Source organism: Prionailurus bengalensis, chromosome D3, assembly GCF_016509475.1.
Source record: "Prionailurus bengalensis isolate Pbe53 chromosome D3, Fcat_Pben_1.1_paternal_pri, whole genome shotgun sequence".
Taxonomy (NCBI): Eukaryota; Metazoa; Chordata; class Mammalia; order Carnivora; family Felidae; genus Prionailurus; species Prionailurus bengalensis.
The window spans coordinates 21,619,804-21,639,662 of NC_057356.1; the positions used below are offsets into that span (position 1 = coordinate 21,619,804).

The following is a 19,859-nucleotide window of genomic DNA, read 5'->3' on the forward strand; positions in this document are numbered from 1 at the left end:
CAGAGTGAGAGAGACACCTAGGAAGGAACTGAGATGATAAAAGGAAAAGCAGTCCCTGACACAGAACATACTCAAGAGCTGTTTGCTGACTGAGAGAATAAACAGTAATAGAAGAATGAAATACCAGGATTCTAAAGGTGGAACAGAAATATTTTCCCAGCTACCTTGTTATTCCCAGACCCAGCATATATTTAATAAACATCTGATTTACATATTGTTTACATAAATACAAATGCTAACTACAACCCTGAATGATAAGAGTAACTCATGGGAAACACCACAGTCAGGGCTTGGCATACCTGAAATACACAGATGAGCTTTATTTTTTACATTTTGAAGACACAGCAAAGATTAGGGCAAAAGTGTTGCATTCCTAAAGTTAACCTACAGGCCCATGCCACGTCACTGCCTAGACTAGGTCTAGCATTTGGCCAAGGTCAGTTGCTCCAACTCCAAACTCAGGCTTTCCTTTCCTGCTCCCTCTCCCTAATGGATTAGAACTCCTGGGCTCCATCTCTGAGCAACTATGTTAATTGCAAATGATCTTGATAAGCAACGAAGTCTGGATTTGAGGCTTGGTTTCTTACCTCGACTTTGAGACCCATTTCCCACCCACCAGCACCTGCCTTCATGGAGTTCACATACTCTCATTATGCTCATGAGATCTAAGGCTAGATCCAGAGCTCCTTTGAGCCTTCATCCCAGCCCGCTTTTGTCCTGGTACCTCCTTAGCACATCCCCACTCACCTACGTCTTACTCTGATTTTTCTGTCATTAGTCCCATATCAAACTGCTTGCTGGGCATTTCTACATGCATATGTCAAATTCAAATTCCCTATGTCAAATTCAGAAGCACTGAAGCCAAATCCATTACTTATCCTCAAATCAGCTCCCTTCTTAATCTCCCTGGCATGGCTATGAGTCAATTAGAATGGATGCACAACCAGTCAGAAATTTACCTACCAGTCAGTAGTCAAATCAGTGCATTCGGTCCAATGTCAGCCTTGTCCATATCCTTCCAGCCACTTCTAGTACTACTCAGCTAAGCTTCTTGAGAGAGTTGTCCATTCTCACATTCTCCCTTCATCATCTCCTTTTCCTTCCATAATCCAAACATTTAACTCCCCCAGCTCCCAACACCAAAATTCCTCGTGACAAAGTCACCTATGACCTTCTTTTTGCTAATACCAATGGATTCTTTTTATTTTATCTATCTATCTATCTATCTACCTATCTATTTTAAAGTTTATATGTTTATTTTGGGAGAGAGAGAAAGCACAAGTCAGGGAGGGGCAGAGAGAGAGAGTCCCAAGCAGACTCTGCAGAGCCCAATGATGGGCTTGAACCCACGAACTATGAGATCATGACCTGAGCTAAAGTCAGATGCTTAACTGACTGAGCTACCCAGGTGCCCCATATTTATTTATTCATGTATTTAAAGTTTATTTATTTTGAGAAAAAGAGAGTGTGCATGTGAGCAGAAGAGGGGCAGGGAGAGAGGGAGAGAATCCCAAACAGGTTCCATGCTGTCAGCGTGAATTCTTTTTAGCTCTTATCTTACGTGACCCTCCTGGTAGCATTTAATAATGCTGACCATTCCCTCCTTCCTGAAACACTCTTCCTTTAGCTTCTCTAACATCACACTCCTGATTGCAATTTGCCCATCTTTGACTGCTTTTTATTGGCCTCCCCCAACCTGCTTTTCCTCTTGTCCCTTATCTCAATGGCACCACCATCTCCTAAGCTTCCAAACCAGAAACTAACTTCCTTAGCTTCTCCTCCTACTTGCTCCTGACATCCCTCAGTCATGGAGTCTTACTTATTCTTCTTCCTAGTTTGCCTCTTTTCATCCTCATTACCTGAATTTGTGGAGCACTTACTATGTGCCAGGCAGATGTGTTCTCAGTGCTTTAATCCTCACAGCAAGCCTCTAAGGTAAATTTTATTATCATCTCCAATTTTCAGATTAGGAAACAGAGACATAGGGTGGTTAAGTAACATGCATAAGGTCACTTAGCTATTAAGCAGCACAGCAGGATTCAAACCCAGGTGACCTGACTTAATTCTGCATCCAGCTCCACTATTCTCTCTTACTTACATTAGTCCAACAGTCTCCTTGTCGGTCTTCCAGCTTTCTGTCTTGACTTCTAATTCTCTACCCTGAAGCCTGAGTGATCTTGCTAAAACATGTCACTTTCTTGCTTAAAACTTTTAGTGGCTCCTAAACAAAAACAAAAACAAACAAAAAACTTTGGGTCCTCACTGCCTTCAGGATAAAGTTGACACTCAGGAACCTCCATAACCTGGTCAGCAAGTGTTCACCTCTTTGGCTTCATGGTTTTGGGCCTCATTTTAGTCACCACCCTAAATTCCCCACTAGCCACAGTAACAGGCTACATTTCTAGGCTTCTGCACATTGTCTGACCTACCAAGAACACTAACTCCTTCCCCATTCAGATTTTACTTTTTCTGATAAACCTTTTCTAACCTCTTAAAACCAGGCCATATGCCCCTCCTGTGAGTTCCCACCACCCCCAGTACTAATCTCTACCATAGCATTTATTTCACTGTTGTTTTGCCTACTAGTATCTTCTTGAGAACAAGGACCCTGTAGAGTTCACCCTCTAGTACTCGGTACTTAGTGCCTGCCTGGTGCACATTGGATGTTTAATAATCATTGAATCAATAAACCTTTATTGTCTTATCACATTCTTCAACACCTACTTATAAATATCCTATATTGTTTTCATTTTCATATGTGTTATCCTGATCTTTACAGCCAGATTCTAAGTTTCTGGAAGATAGCAAATATACTCAGTATTTGAAGTTAGAGGTTACTGACACAAAAACTGACACAGCTGAAATTTATTCAGGGATGAATGAATACCAACAATCCAATGGGGTAGGTACTATTTTTCTCTCTCTCAAACTCCATTTAAGGAAACTGAGTCATAGAGAATTTAGTAGCTTTCCTAAGATGACATAGCTAGTAAGTGACAGCTGGGATTTGAATCTTGACATTGGTACCTATACTCTTAACCATGATAATAACAGGCTAAGGAAACTCAGAATTATGGATGCTAAGTAATTTACCCCAGACCATACTGTAGTGCTGAGACTGGAATCCAGGTCTTTCCACAGCCTACACTCTGAATTATTTGACATAATGCTTCTCTTGCTTTAAATGTCAGCACTAAAGCTCATACTAGGTGTTGATAAATTTTAAAAGCTGCAGCTCCGATTTACTGAGATTGAAGAATATTCGATTTTTCCAAAAGAGGCATAACTGTAGCTTGCTGGGTTAATTTACCCTAAATATCAACAGCTAGACTAGTCTTACCAGCCAATTAAATTTATAGTCTCTAGTGTTATCCCTGCAACACTGAAGACTGTGTTTTCCTCAAAGTGAAAACCATGTTTTCTAAGACTGGCCTCTAAGTAAAAATCTACTTGTGTTTCAGAAATTTATTCTTCCCTTTATTTCTCAAAACCAGTTATGTGATACTCCCAAGTTCTCTGCTTTTGGGTGGCTTCTCAGTTCCTCAGTGTGGAATGTCTTGTTTCTGAAAGTGACCTGTGATCCACAAGCCCTCTTGGCTGTTTTGTTTACCCTTAAAAAATTACTATTCTCTGTAGGCTTATTAGACTCTTTCTCTTTATGTGGTACTCTGCTTTTTCCCCTTTCCTTCAAACATTTATTAAACACTTAACTGTGTATCAAAATGGAAATAATCTAATTCATTGAAGGCCATACTTTCAAAGAAAATGGCCTTGGGGTTTAGATATTGGCATATTATTTCCTTAACAAGCTTCATAAAATCATCTCCTGCTCAGTTTGCAATTATACACCCAAATATCTTTCAGCAAAATCTCAGTAGCTATATATATGTTATATATATATATATTACATATATATTACATATATATTATATTAAATATAATATATATATTTAATGTTTATTTATTTAAGAAAAAAATTTTTAGTATTTATTTATTTTTGAGAGAGAGAGAGAGGGAGAGAGACAGAGCATGAGCAGGGGAGGGGCAGAGAGAGAGGGAGGCACAGAATCCAAAGTAGGCTCCAGGCTCTGAGCTGTCAGCACAGAGCCCAACGCAGGGCTCGAACTCACAAACCACAAGATCATGACCTGAGCCGAAGTTGGACACTTAACCAACTGAGCCACCCAGGCACCCTAATGTTTATTTATTTTTGAGAGGGAGAGAGAGGAGAGAGAGAGAGAGAGAGAGAGAGAGAGAGAGAGAGAGAATGAGCAGGAGAGGGGCAGAAAGAGAGGGAGACACAGAATCTGAAGCAGGCTCCTGGCTCTGAGCTGTCAGCGCAGAGCCTTATGTCAGGCTCAAACTCACAAACCGCGAGATCATGACCTGAGCCAAAGTTGGACACTAAACCCACTAAGCTGCCCAGCCGACCCAGTAGCTACTTCTAAAGCACATTATTATGGAGAGAATAGCTGGAGTCAACTCATTAGATCTTACTCCAAAGATTGTTACCAACACGTTAGCCCTCTTTTGCTGACAAAAGATTCATAAGTCTTTTAACAGCTTTATGGCTTCCTTACCAGAGCCCTTCCACTAACATACTCTGTTATCAAGATGAACTGCCCATCTTTCTTGGGAAATGCTTTGGAGGCTATTTCCTGAGTTAACAATACGGCTTTGTCTCTCTGGATCAGTACTGATTTAATATGAAACCAAGAGTCAAACATCCCTGAAATATTTAGTAAGAGTATTGTATTCACAACATTGTCCTCAGGGATATAAACAATCCAAAATGAGTATATGAGTAGTGCTGTATCATATTATAATTGCAGGAATATTTCCAGAAGAAATATGAAATTTGGAGTAACTACAGGTCATGAAATATAGCCATATTGCTTCAATACATGACACAAAGTTCAAAACTAGATCAAGAAAAAGACCAAAACATCATCAATGATGATGAAAGGCACATCTCTAACTAAATCCAATTTCCCTGAGGAAAGAAGGTACTCAACCTATTATAATAGAATACGTCTTTGAAGGACTGAGAAACATGCCTATCATTCCTGAAAAAAATCAAATCACACTGATAAATACCTTACAGGCGAGAAAAAAAAGAGATGACTAAACTGAAAAAAATCTCCTCTGGCCTGTCTTATATCTTTTCCAGGTAGTGCTATACCTGATAAGACACATGGCACAAAATATGTTTTTTCTGTATATCAAGGTGTGTAAATTACAGCAGATAGTAGTTTTCTGAATAGGAAACTTAGATAACAGAAACAGGTAAAGAAGCTTTGGGATTCTGAGGAAGAAATACTGGCACCCCTATATGGACCCAGTAGATAATCTGAAAATGGTACTACAGGCTTGTGTATAGCCTGTCTCTATTGTAACTGGAGGGGAAAGAATTATAATCTGGCAGAAGTAGCCCTTCAGAGTCTGAGGAGCTTTTCATCAGACAATAATTGAGCACTCACTCCATACAAAGCCAATAGATTAGCTGCTGAGGAATCAATCCAAAAGAACCCCCTGCTGCTGTGAAATTAAAAACTGCATTCTCAGAAAATAGTAATAATAAACTGCATTCTCATTTTTGCAAACCTATATATTATATGTAATGAAACAAAATGTATATCATATTTCTCTTGTCGTGGTATAAGAGTAGGATCTGCAAGGAAAAAGGACCTCCTCTTTGGCCTTCTGCCTACAGAAAAAGCCTATTGGTTCCCTGAAAATAGTGTAAGCTTTCTTTAGCAAGTGAAATACACCCCATTGTTCTCTCCTTGATCCTTTCACTTTTTTTTTCATAACACTTAAGACCACCTGACACTTTATATATTTATCCTTTATCTTTCCCTACTAGATTGTAAGCTCAGTAAGGGCAGAGATTTCAAGTATTTTATTCACAGACAACTTCTCAGTATCTGGAACTATATCTAGTATGCAGTAAGTTCTCAAAAAATTGTAAAATTAATAAAAGTGTTTTTAAAAAGACCCCTGAATATTATGTGAAAATTATTATAAAATTTTGGCATATCTGTGTATATATATACATGTGACTAAATTTACAGACTCTGTGTAATTTCTAGCATAGGCCAAGTCAGGAGTCAGAGGATCAGAAGTTTGTGTGGGGAGACAGGAGCGTGACTGCAAAAACAAAGCAACATGTTTTATTAAAGGGACTGAAGGAATCAAACACAGTCAGCAAACTTCTGTAAAAGGTAAACTAAGTTTATCTCTGTCCTTTCCACGTCTGAAATCTGACTATAGTAAATTCAAATTCACTTCACAGTGGTTGGATTGACATTAGCTTTCTTCCTTGATAAAGCTTTTGAAACTTATTTAAGGAAGTTTTTTTTTCTGCTCCCTAAATTACTGCCTAAAGATACAAGCCCTTCGATCGAAACAGTCTCTCATTTCTATTTTGAGATTTGCCTGAGTCACAAGGTAGTCCTGGGGAATCACTCTGTTCTGTCTCTACATTTACTGAGGCTTCAAACTGGGAACTCAAACTGTCAGCCAAACAGGAAGAGGACCCTTCTGCCTAACTCCAAAAGGCCTAAGTCATATGTATGTGGTGAGGTTTAATGATGGATATAAACCACTGTGAATGGATTTCCCACAGGGTGGAGGGGGGGGGGGGGAAAGCAAACATTTGACTTAACTTCCTCTATGAATTCAGGGCTGGTAGAAAGGGTAGACTATTAAATATAGCTGAGCAAATGTCCCAACGTTTGCCTAACATGTTTTAAACTAAAGAGGCCTCTTCTGTATACCTAATATGTATGACACTCCAAAAATATAAACAAAGGAAAGTGACTAATCTGACCCTGGCAATGTCATACTGTTTTTTTTTTTTTTTTTTTAAGTTCATAAAAACATATAAACCACAAAAGCCCTTTTTCTTTTCCTGGAATGAGTATAAAAAGTTACTTCCACCTAGATACTCTTTTTTGTGCCCCTTATGTGGTCTTGAATTCCTCCTACTAGTGTAGTTAGCACATTGTCCACCCTTGTGACTATAATTTCAAACCCTTCTCCCCACAATGATGCCTCTTGACAGAGTTACTCTTTCTGTACTCACACAAATGGAAACAGAAGAGATGAAAAGCCCTGGGGATGCAGTCAGTGTAGGTCTCAAACTGATCTTCTGCTAAGCACAACCTGAACTCTGCCTCTCTCTTCTCTGGGGGGAGTTTCTCTCTTGGCTTAGTGATCTTGCCTGGCATAGGAGGCTTAGGACCCAGGGGGCGCCTTTCAGCCGAAAAACACCTCGCTGCAGCAAGCTGGCTGGGAAGCTCCCAGTTCTAAAGAGAGGCTGTTTACCAGAAGAGCATAACAAGGGCAGGTCTGACTGCAAGGCTGGGACTGGGAGGCAGAGCCGACGCCAAGGGGACCCCGGTTGGGCACTGGTTGGTCAGTCACCTGCAAGACGAAGGAGAGGAGGATGCTCTTGGCCTGGGTGAAAACATTCCTCATCGGCAACATGCTCCTAGCAGAAGCCTATGGATCTGGAGGTGAGATTACAATCTTCCTTCCTGCAGCAACTTAATCAAGTAGAAAGGGTAAAGCTCCCTATTTCCTAAGCATGGCCAGGCTACACAGGAAGATGATAGGAAATGAAGCTTTTAGCTGGTTTCTGTTGTCCTATGAAGGCTTTTTTTTTTTTTTTTCTTTCTCCTTTCCCTGTCAGTGGCTTGCAGCTCCATATTTGCCATTAAGAACAAAGGCAAGTAGCCACTTTCTTTTTCTTTTTCCTTCTCTGGGGCTCATGAGTGGGTGGAATTTGGGGTTCATCTCCCCTACTAAGTCCTACTCTTTTCAGGGGCTTTGCACAGGGTGGTTGGGGCACAGGCCCTCCTTCCCCAGCGTCTTCCTGTGACTCTCCTGCTGAGGGAAGTGGGAGTTTGGAGTCACATCCAGGCAGCGATGAGGCAGGTTCCCTCCGTTTGAGGCTTTTGCCCGACCGAATTAAGGCTTTTGAAGAATTCTCTTGGGAGGGAGTGTTGCTTGTCCAAGTGTGGTCACATCCGTGAAAGGAATACCCGAGTTTATGTAACATGGAATTACAACATAGGGATGAATTTCAGGGCTGGCTGCCCCCCGACCCAAAACTCCGAACGTCTCCAAAAAGGAACCCGAACCCAGACCTCCCCCACACCCTCCTCTAAAGTGGCCACAAGTTCCAGAGTAACAACCCCTTGCACTTGTGCAGTGCTTTCTGGCTTGAAAGGAAGGAAGGAAGGAAGGAAGGAAGGAAGGAAGGAAGGAAGGAAGGAAGGAAAGAAAAGAAAGAAAAATGAAATGAAATGCTAACAAGCTAACGTTGTCTGAGCAATGACTGAGGGCCGGGCACCAGCAAGGGGCTTTAGAAGCGATTTCTCTTCCTTCTCTTTCAGGCGTCACAACAACCCTTCAAGGCAGGTGGGGTTTTCCAAGTGAGGGCAGGGGGGCCCCGACGGGCCCAGCGTCGCCCAGCCGGGATAGACTCGGCTTCCCTTCCGGCCACTCAGTGTCCGGGGGGCTCCTCTTCATCACAGGTTGCTTCTGGGACAACGGCCACCTGTACCGGGCGGACCAGCCCTCCCCAGCGCCGGGCCTCCGATGCCTCAACTGGCTGGAGGCGCAGAGCGGCCTGGCATCTGCCCCTGCGTCGGGTGGTGAGTGTCCGCCCCGGGCGGCGGGCGGGCGGCGACCGCGGTCTGGGTCCTGGCCCCGTCCCATGGCGCCTTCTCTCCCTTCCCAGACACCGGCAACCACAGCTATTGCCGGAACCCGGACCAGGACCCGCGCGGGCCCTGGTGCTACGTCAGGGGCGAGGCCGGCGCTCCCGAGAAGTGGCCTTGCGAGGACCTGCACTGCCCAGGTACCCGCCCAGACCCCGAAGCCCTCAGGACCCCAAAGCCCCCAGCAAGTTAGGCAGCCTGGGAGCGGCCCTTACACCCGCTGCGCACGTGCGTCCGCGCGTCGCCGGTCAGCCCCGCCCCGCCCCCGCGCCACCCGATTGGCCAGGGCTGTCTCCAGGCCGCAGAGCCCAAAGCCCATTGGCCGCCGCCGCCTCTCTGAGTGAGCTCATCCTCCGCGAGCACCTTGTAAACAACCGTGGGAGGCGAGGCCCCACCCCTTGGCTGCGAGCTCCCTCCCTGGTGCGCAGCCTCGGGGAGCCCGCGGGACAGTAGTCGGGGTCTCAACGCCCTTAGGTAGCCCCTCCCTCAGCGTTTAGTGATAGTTTGGGGAGCATATGCTGTGTGTTAAGGCACTCTATTCACAGTCCCTCCTGGAAAGAAGCTGGTTGTGGGATCTGAGCCTCAGAGAAGTTTAGCGACGTATTCAGAGCAATGGCAGGGTCCAGATTTGACTCTGTTTCTCAGACTCCGGAACGAAGGCTTGTTGCTCCCGAGGCAGCAAGACCATTCTCTAGGGTTAGATTAAATGGGATATGTAAAGCATATAACATAGGGATTGGCAAGCAGTGTGGGCTCAGTAAATGTGAGCTGCTCGCAGGGGTCGTGGATTGTTTCCTAGCGCAGAGGGGGACCCCCCTGGAGAAGATAGCAACTGAGGTGGGCCTTGGAAGATGGCAAGGATTCGAACAGATGAAGACGTGAGAGGCAGGAGAGGCTCTTTCTTATGTCCTTCCCCTCACATTTGCCTTGTCCCAACTGTAGTGTGACCCCATCAGATCTGGTCTTGCTCCTGGGGCAAGAATTGATTTCAGTATGTACAGACATTCTAAGGTGGACCCTCTCCCCCAACAGTTTCAGCTGTGGAGTTCACTCAGGCTACGCTAATGAGAGATATTTTACACTTCACCTCCAGAGACCACTTCCCAGTCCCCTCCAACCTTCACAACAGAAACTGAGGAGGCGTCTGAAGTGCCAAGTGGAGATGAGGTGCAGGTGTTCGCTCCTGCCAACGCCCTGCCTGCCCGGAGTGAGGCAGCAGCTGTGCAGCCAGTGATTGGGATCAGCCAGCGGGTGCGGGTGAACTCCAAGGAGAAAAAAGACCTGGGAACCCTGGGTACGATTGCCTCACCCATCCTTATGCGAATCATCAAGAAATATTTGCCGATGGGCTGGGGTGAGGCTAATGGGACCTTGTGTCCTGTCCTTGGCAGGCTATGTGCTGGGCATTACCATGATGGTGATCATCATCGCCATTGGAGCTGGCATCGTCTTGGGCTACACCTACAAGAGGTCAGTAGCTTCTCTTCTGGGCCCTCTGAAAGGATGGGAGGAAGGTACATAAAGTTGAATCAGACTTTTTTGTAGCATACATACCCAAAAAGGAAGTGAAGTATTAAAAGAGGAAAACAAGCTTAAGATGTACAGACTTGGTTCTAGTCTTTACCAGATGACCTTAGAAAACCCCTTTCCTTTAGTGTCTTTACTCCTCACCCAAAAGCATTGTGAGGTAGGAGTTCTTGTTCCTCATTTTACAGATGAGGAAGCTTTCATCAGAGAGGTGAAGTGACTTGCCCAAGGTCACACTCCCTGGGAGTGGCAGAACCTAGATTCAAACCCAGCTCTTTTGATACCAAATTCTCTGCTGTCTAATCCAACATGCCTGGTATGGAAGCGAGTGGCACTGCAGAAATCAGTCTGGACACTCATTGCAGGGTCCCAGAGATTGAATTATTTCTGTGAGTTATAAAATTCTACTAGAAAAGGTTCCCAGCTACTCCTTTCACAGTTTGGGCTTGAATTTCCTGGTCCATAAGCAGGGATCTCCTATTTAGGACAGGAGGAAAAAAATGAGCTGGAGGATATAGAACCTGCTACTCATCACTACATATGAGAAAGCCAAAGAGGCTCCTCCTGGGAAACTCAGGGACCTGACCTGTGGCTGGGACAACAGGAGGAGGAATGCTCATTTTGAGAGGGCCCCTGAAATATCATGTGGAAAAGGCTCTCAAAGTCAGTGATGGGTGCATGATAAGCCAGAGTTGCATTCATTTTTACAGTGCTGGCTTGTTATGGGAAAATTATTTGCCGTTCTTGGCAAAATCAGGGGATTTGACTTCTATCCCCGAGTGCTTTGATATGTCTCTTCTGAGGTCTGAGAAGGCTTCCTAAAAGGGATGTGACATGGTGGCCTGCATTTTCCAGTGGTAAGGGCTGTGAGTTCACAGCCCCAATGGATCACCCAGCATTAAATAAACCTGGGGTGTCATTAGAGACAGTGTAGTCAGCCTCCTCATTTTACAGATGAAAAGGGTGAAATAGTGGGTAAGAATAACAACAACAACAAGAAGAAAGTGAACACTAACCATATGCCAGACCCTGCTTCAAGCAATTTGCATACTTTAATTCAGTTCACACAATCACCCTTATGGTATTATGGTTACCATAATTTAATTTAATTTAATTTTTTATGGTTACCTCACACTTTATCTTGTGAGGTAAATGCTGTTATTTACATGTTAGGAAACCAGTTTACATGTTAGGAAACAGAGGCAAGAGACGATACGTACCTTGCCTGAGGTCACACACCTAGCATTTGGTGGAGCCAAGTCTTAGTCCTGTCACTAGCTGTGTGACTTTGGGCAAGTTGCTTCTATTTCCTACTGCAGAGCACTGCTGTAGCTAAGGCATGCGATTGCTTAGCTCAGTGTGTAGCAGATAGTAAGTGGTCAGTAAATAATAGTTGTTTTTTCTTTTCTGTAAAATGTGGGTACTGTACTAGCACTCTCTGAGCGCTTGTTTCTTCTCTGATTTTCTATGATTCAGGGAGCAGAGGTTCAAAGAGAATAAGAATTGACTTAAGAAGGTCTCTTGACTTCCATTCCAAGGCTGTTGCCCTCAGTGGGATGATTAACATGGCAGGTCCAGGGACACCTGTTTGTTCATTCAGAGAGTTAGAGGAAATGATGTGGTAGCCTTGGCCTACAAGTCATAATCAGACCTAAACCTGTTGGCTGAGTTTAGCCTTTGAAATATTTCCTCTTAACTCAGCCACTGGATAGAGTATGGCTTTACTCCAAACTTGTGACGGTTTCCAGGCCTCCAGGTATTTGAACTGACTTAAATGTTCTTAATTCTGAGCTCAATTCTCATGTGCAATGAGGAAGCCAGGCCTTTTTTTCTTCTAAATTTGCTTCTTTAGGCTGTCATAGGACTGCCCTGAAGCCTAGCATTTACTATCCTGTAAACTCAGGGCAAGGCACCAAGTCACCAGACTCCCTGTCACTAACTACCGGTCCACCCCTTTCCTCAGCAAAAGTGCTCTGAGAACAGACTAGAACAGGAAACCGCATGTGGTCTAGAGGCAAGCTCTCAGCTCCCATCTCTCTCCAAAGTCAGAGAACAGAGTGTCCTGGAAAGAGCTGTTGTGTATAGGTTCGGTCATTCCTCTGCACCTCCGTTTCTTGACTATTGAATAGGGATATATGTCCCCTCCAGGCACCCATACCCACCCACCCAAGATTATCATAAGTATTAAATATAAGCAGTAGGACACCAATCATGTTAGATAATCATAATAGCTGCCAACATTTATTGCATGCTTTTTATTTTTATTTATTTTTATGTTTACTTATTTTTGAGAGAGAGAGAGAGAGAGAGAGAGAGAGAGAGTGGGGGAGGGGCAGAGAGCAAGGGAGACACAGAATCCAAAGCAGGCTCCAGGCTCTGAGCTGTCAGCCCAGAGCCTGAAATGGGGCTTAAACCCATGAACCGTGAGATCATGACCTGAGCTGAAGTTGGACGCTTATCCGACTGAGCCATCCAGGCGCCTCTGTTGCATGATTTTTAAATAAATAGGGCCCTACTGAATGCTCTTCCCTGATCATCTGGCCCAAGTCTCATGACCACACTAGAAGGATCACTTTTTATACTGTTTTACAGTGAACTTCTGAGACCTAGAAGAGTTAAGTGCCACATCCGGGCTACACAGCCAGTAAGATGTGTGCAAGGATTAACAATATCTCCCAAAAGCTCAGCGAGGCTCAGCAGTGTCCTGCAAATTTGAATTGCAAAGGATATTAGGAAAAATGGAAACTTTCAAAATAAAATAGCTGGACTTATAAGTCAAAAGAACCAGGATCTAGTTCTGCAACTGCCATCAATTCTGGGTGCAACATTGGACAAGTAATTTACGTTCCTCATCTGTAAAAAGTGCAAAGGTAGGAGGTTGGATATGATGATCCTCTCAGCTCTAATATTTCCTAAAAAGGCAATTTTTACCTGTTGGTGGCTGCAGACAGTACTGGGTTCAAATCCTAGTTCTGCTGTTTGCTTAAATAAATGATTTAACCTTTCTGCATCTGCCTTCCCATCTCTAATCCTAATAGATACCATACAGGTTTGTTGTGAGGATGAAATTAGACAGTATAGTTGGACATAGGTTTTGTGTTCATAGCCTTAGCTGCCTTGAGGAACTTTTCCTGAGTAGCAGTGTGGTACACCACTGCTTTCAACTGGGCAAACAGTGAAAAGAATAATTGGAAGAAACTGTGTTGCCTGAAGAAAGTCTGGGGTGTCTCTGTCACTCCAAAGAGGATGTCAGATGTGGGCAGCAGCTCCATCCACGCTTGCTGTCTCTGGCCCTGGGGCAGTCATGGATAGAATTACTGCAACCCCTGAACTCTGTCAAAGACCACGAGGCTAATGGGATGGAGCTTTCCCCTGGCTGGGAAGGGCAAGCAGGAGCCAGGCTTCCTCTCAGGGGAATAAGGATGGCAGGTGGGTGTGGGTGAGGGCTCAGCCTGTCGGGTCTTTGTCACGGTTGTCTAGGCTACAAGACTCAGCCAGCCAGTCTGCAGCTCCCTCTCCCTGCCCTAAGTGCACTGTCTGTGCTATCCAGAGGGAGCATTTATTTTCTGATAAAAAGGCAAGGGAAAAACTGTAAGTCAACACCACTCCACCCCTTTAGGAGGAGCTGAGTCAGTGAATAAACCTTTTGTTCTATCTTGGCTGCCAGACAACAGCCTGCCCCCTATCCCCACCGCCCCCCCCCCCCAAAAAAAAAGGCATAAGAAGGGGCTGAGCTGTTTGATGGTCAGTGCAGCAGGCCTGGTGGCCTCAGATCTTAAAAGGAGCTGGGGACATCCTCTGCATCTCCAGGACTCATAGGCACCATTAACAGGAGGCCTGTGGGGTTGGGTGTGTTTTGAGGCTTGTAAACGGATGAGACTGTAATCCAGATGAATCCCAGCATCTCCTTCCTTTACCCTGACTGTTCTTCCAGTCCTGCTCTGCTCCATTAATATGAATTGATTTTTTCCCCCTAAAGACTTGTTTATGATGATGCATCCTGACCATTATCAATAGCTGGCCACAGCCAGATGCTTGGTAAAGGAGGTAGCTGAGGGGGGCACCTGGGTGGCTCAGTCAGTTAAGCATCCCACTCTTGATGTCAGCTCAGGTCACAATCTTGTGGTCATGGGATCAAGCCCTACATTGGGCTCCATGCTGAGTGTGGAGCCTCATTAGGATTCTCTCTACCTCTCTCTTTGCTCCTCCACCACGTGCGTGCACTCCCTCTCAAAATAATAAACTTAAAAAAAAAAAAAGGTAGGGGCGCCTGGGTGGCTCAGTTGGTTAAGTGTCCAACTTCAGCTCAGGTCATGATCTCACAGTCCGTGAGTTTGAGCCCCGTGTCAGGCTCTGTGCTGACAGCTCAGAGCCTGGAGTCTGCTTTGGATTCTGTGTCTCCCTCTCTCTCTGCCCTTCCCCTGCACATGCTCTGTCTCTATCTCAAGAATAAATAAAAACATTAAAAAAAAAAAAGGTAGCTGAGGAAAGCAGGACAACTCCAAAGTCTCAGTTTGTCTATAAAATGTGGATAATACTATCTTGCAAAGTTAGTGTGGAAATGGTACGTGTATAAAGTGCATGGCATCCAGTAGGTGCATAGGTAGCTCTTCTCATCCTGGGTAATGGGAAGGTCATTTCCTCACACCTTAGTAGGCACTCCGGATGTATGAGTTCTCACTTTATCTCTTCCTTTAGCCCTTTAGAGTTTGAAATTCAGGCCCTGGCAAAGGAGACTTGCATACTCCACCTCTTTTGTTAATTGCCACTTGGCCTTCTGCTGGCTTGAGGGCTCCCTTAATAAAGTTAAACCCAGACCTACATAGGCAACCTTGAAGAATCTGGCCTTTTATTATGGAGGAAAGTGTTTCCTTCTGTAGTGGCAGCTGTAACTGATGAGCAGTGCCCAAGGGCAAAGTGAATCTTAGGCTGAGTGGGGATGCACTTGGTCCAGACAACTGTTTTCTCAGGTCCCTCCATTTCCTTTTTGGAGTGCTCTGGGGGTTATTCTGCTGCAGGAGTTGGTGGTGTCCAGTAGAGACAAATGATAAGGATGGGGCAAGTGCTCAGGGTTGCACATGCAAAAAACTCAGTCACCTAGGGTGACTCACAAATTTGTCTTCTGTGACCTTATGAGAATTAGGGAATCAGAGCACATCTCATATGAGGGATCATCTAGAATATCAGGGGCCTTGGAGGTTATCAAGTCCAACTCCTTGTTTTAAAAATGATAAAATTAAGGCCCAGAGAGGAGGGGAGTTGCTGAGGTCACATAAACAATAATTGCCTTGGCTGGTCAGTAGGAGTTTCCTTGGGAAACCATATTAAGATAACATTGCTTGGTGAGTCAAGTCATATTCAGGGAAAATCATAATAATCTCCTCTGTGAGTTTTACAGCAGTTCCAGTGTTTTCAAAATGCATTCACATTCATTGCTGTTTTGAGGCAGATACTGTCCCCCTTTCATAGATGAGGAAACCAAGACTCAGCAAGGCTGTTTTGCCAGGTGTCACACAGTCAAGGCTGAGCTGGTACTAGAATACAAGAAAACTGGTTGATTTAAAGACAGTTGAGGCACCTGTGCAGCCCCCAGGCCCCGCTGTTTTCTCAATACTGTTCTCCAGTCTCTGGAAACTTGTCATTGCACCTTATACCCTGATGAATATGTAATCCATCTGATCTCAGCTATCTTCCTGAGGTCTGAAGTAGGCTTTTTTTTCACCTAGTCATCCATCAGCTGTCAGTTTCAAGGCCTCTTTGGGGTGGGCTCCTTCCAGAAAGATTTCCCGTGACAGTTGAGCCCATGTTTCTAGTTGTGGCTTCAGAGTATGTTAGTGTGGACCCAGATCTGGGTCCTGGGTGCTGGTTGTGGTATGCAGTGTGTTAGGCACTCACCAAACCCTTCAGCCTGCAACAGGGGTAATCCAGGCCAGTGGGAAGGACCCTACATGTGCAGCCAGAAGACTGGGTTTGAGTTCCTGTGCCACTGTTTCTTTGGGGTGACTGATCGGTTCAGAACTTCTCTGAATATTAGTTGGAGTCCAGCAGACTTGGGTTTGAGCCCATTATGTTATTGGAGAATTCTTTCACTTCTCCGAGCTACTTCCTCATCTGTAAAATGAATGGTAAGACCTAATTCTTAGGGTTTAGCCAAGGATGAAGTGTGATAAGGTACACATCATCCTTAGCATGGAGTAAGCACTCCATTTGAGTAAAATGGGGCAACACCATGGCCTAACTGAGTCATTAAGCACCATGAAAATTCAAAGATGTGTGAACCTAAAGGTGTCTGATGGTCATTGTCTCATTGTTTCCCACTGACCTGAATAGCCCTCAGTCCCTTTTGCCCACTGTGTGGGCTAGGGACAGTCCTTATTTCCAGCCAGGGCTCACACCTTCCAGCACTTTAGGACAAGACAGCTGTCTCAGAACAGGTCAGTTTTCTGCACAACTTTATGGGTTAGGACTGAGATGGTTCTCTGGGTCTCTTGGAGCCCTGGGCTTAAAGAACAAAATCGTTATCTTAAGAGTCTCTCTTCTATACACTATCTTCATTGAGCCTGTCTGCAGCTGTGTGAGATTCAGGCTGCTACACACCCATTTTACAGATGAGGAAGCAGAGACCAGAGGTGTAAGAACTTCGTGTCAGGGCAAAATTGAAATCTTATACCTCAGCTACTGAATTGCTGACCATGGTTAGCCTCAGTCCCTGCCTGAGTGCAGCATTGCTATTTAGTGAGCAAAGCCATTCAGGAGGCACAGCCTCAATGCTTACCTCTTTTCCTGCCAGGGGGAAGGACCTGAAAGAGCAGCATGACCAGCGTGTGTGTGAAAGGGAGATGCAGCGAATCACCCTGCCCTTGTCTGCCTTCACCAATCCTACCTGTGAGATCGTGGATGAGAAGACTATTGTGGTCCACACCAACCAGACTCCAGTGGACCTTCAGGAGGGCAGTGCCCCTCTCATGGGCCAGGCAGGCACTCCTGGGGCCTGAGCTGCCAACAATGGGCAAGAGCCCATGCAGACACTGGTGCAGGACAACCTACTCTCCTTCAGTTGGGAGGATCTACACTTTTTGTTGTGGTTAAAATCCTCCCTCGACTTTTTGTTTTCTTAATTCTAAAACAGAAGCAGGTGGTGTGCTGAGGGCAAGTCTGGGTAGGGTCCTACCAATGCTCCTCCTCCATCCCTTGGAGCAGGGTTTTGCCTGTGGATGGAGACAGTGGCAGCCCCCACAGCAATGCTGCTGACAAGGGCTTCCAAACATTGCTTGTGCCCTGGATCTGAACCAGGGACAGGCAAGGAGCTCCCCCAGGCTCCTCTGTGCTTTATTATCTAAGATGGCCTCAGTCTCTGCCTTTGTTCTCCGTGTGCTTGAGTGGCGCATACTGTTATCCATAGTTCGGGACAGACAGGTCAGGAGGCAGTATTTCAAAAATATAGTTTTTAAAATATTTGGGATGGAACTCCCTACTGACTTTGAGAACCAGAAATGAATTTGTACAAAAGTCAAAACTATGGGTTGAGAATGGGATCTAGGCTGGAGGCTCCTGGGGGGTGCTCCAGCTTGCTAGCAGTGATGTGCCTTGATAACTGTGGGCTGGCCCTGGGCCCAGGGACTCTTCCTGTTTTGAAAGGAAAGGAAGGGAAGAATCGCACTGAACATTCCACTTGGGAAGAAGGTAGAGAAGGATCTATGGCTGTCTTAGGCCACAGGACTCGAGGGAGACCTGGGGAACCCTAGACAGTTTGTTCAGGGTGGACACTGGCCTCTTTTCATTTTGCAGGGGTAAGACATCAGCCAACTAACCTATGGGAATTACACTGTGGGGCCTTGTGAGCTGCTTCTGAGAGGTTAACTCAGAAACTAAGCTCAGAGGCAAGGTAATAAAAGTGCTTCAGGGCTTGCCCCTGCAGTGGCTTGAGTTTGCAGGTGGCTCTGTGGCCTCCAGGCTAATGCATTCCTGTGAGGGTAGTATGGCTAGGCTCACAACCCCTAACTTGTAAAACAATCAGAACCGTTGGAAGGGACCTTAGGGTTCCTCAAGCCTTTTGGACACAGGGACCCAGAGGGGGAAAGTGATGCCCAAGGTCATAGAGCATAGGCATGGCTGAGAGGAAAGTAACATTTCTCCACAGCACTGTGCTTCACTGAGCCAATGGCTCAGCAGGGCCTCCAAGTCCTGATGTCACACTTGGAGGCCTTAGCAGTGCTCCCTACCCAGAGCTTCCTTCCACTGCCCCATGTGGAAAGGGGGCTTAGAGGGGCCCATTCTCTTCAGCAGACTATTCCTGGGAGTGGTTTGCTGAGGGGCCTAGGCCTCATGGGTCCCTTGGTGTTAGTGATGCTGAAGAAAAGAACAGTACATTACTGGTTTCTACTTTTCTATAAAAGCATTTCTCTGTGTACATGTTTTATATACCTCATTCTGATACCTGCATATAAAGTGCAGTAAATTGCTCTGCATTTGACTTGTATAAATTAAAAAAACAAAAAGCTGTGTATCACCAAGTTTTTATGGGGTACAAGGACATTGCTAAGCTGGAAGTTTTTAGTTACCTTGTCCATACCTGTGTAGCAAGCTCTGGCTTTCCCTCATTAACTCTGGCCCTGTGACTGGGAGATGGCAAGTGAGTGGTGTGTTAACTGTTGCCTCTGTTCTGTCATCACCAAGAATCATTCAGGTTGAAGCTGCAGGAAAGATGGGTATGCTGGTTTGGTCACTGCAAATCCTCTCCCCTTCACCATTTTTCCCAAGATGGAGGTAGTTAAAATGAACATCCAGGCAGCCGTTGGCAGGGGCTGGAGACAGGTGTGATTGGTGGTGCTGCAGCAGCAAAAGGGAAGGATGGATGTGCAGAGGAGGCTGGGTCTTTGGGATGCAGGAAGCAGCTCTGAGCAGAGAAAGGCCCCTGGGGATGGTGAGGGAGGGGGGTGGGGTGGGGTGAGGGGAGTGGAGGGGAACTCCTAGAGCTCTAGAAGAAGTTACCAACAGGACTTTCAGCACAAGATTTCAACAGCATGTTCTCTGCCTCTAGGAATACCCAGGGTGATCTCTGTCCATGCCTAGACATTGCTCTGTAGTTCTACAAATAAGGGGCACCCTAGAATATCAGTTTTGCCAGGAATTGGAGTCTGTCCTTAAGTTGAACTTAAGGGTATATGGATTTATACTGTGTCCAGGATCCCACTAGGCAGATAATATCCTGCCCAATGCTTCACATCTCCCATGTGTAGAAGTAAGAATAGGTCTTCTCTCACGCATTTATAGGAAAACACAAGGTGTGGAGGTGACTTGCATTCATTTCTTCCCTTTATGAAGGTGGCACCCAACCCTGCAGGGAGGATATCCAGGCTTATAGGAGTGTACATGCATCAGAGAGTGGAAGTATATGGCCCCAAGGGAAGCACTTGGCTGGGAGGTCAGAGTCAGACCTGCTTGAAGGACTGGGTTGCCTCAGGTGGGATGTGCATGTTCTCTGGAGCAGGTTAGTATCTATATAAGAGGGGATTAGAGTTGGGGTGTGTGTGAGAACTCCTGCTATGGGGAGTCACAGGGCGGGGCCTGAAAGTGGCCAGCAGACCCTCCACATGTACCCTC

At 45.5% G+C, this 19,859-nt stretch overlaps 1 protein-coding gene across 3 annotated transcripts; it reads left to right on the plus strand.

The window, feature by feature from the left end:
- Nucleotides 1-7,251: 7,251 nt before the first annotated feature.
- On the plus strand, nucleotides 7,252-18,760 carry PIK3IP1 (phosphoinositide-3-kinase interacting protein 1). 3 transcript variants are annotated; one of them, XM_043559225.1, is made up of 7 exons: nucleotides 7,253-7,520; nucleotides 8,403-8,423; nucleotides 8,544-8,663; nucleotides 8,750-8,869; nucleotides 9,823-10,023; nucleotides 10,121-10,199; nucleotides 17,047-18,760. In XM_043559225.1, exons 1-7 carry the CDS (start codon nucleotides 7,451-7,453, stop codon nucleotides 17,249-17,251), a joined length of 816 nt encoding a protein of 271 aa, XP_043415160.1. In that variant the 5' UTR covers nucleotides 7,253-7,450; the 3' UTR covers nucleotides 17,252-18,760. The 3 variants fall into 3 exon arrangements, with proteins under 3 accessions (XP_043415159.1, XP_043415160.1, XP_043415161.1); XM_043559224.1 differs by having other exon boundaries at nucleotides 7,252-7,520; nucleotides 8,403-8,663; XM_043559226.1 differs by lacking the exon at nucleotides 8,403-8,423.
- The last annotated feature ends 1,099 nt before the right edge of the window (nucleotides 18,761-19,859 follow it).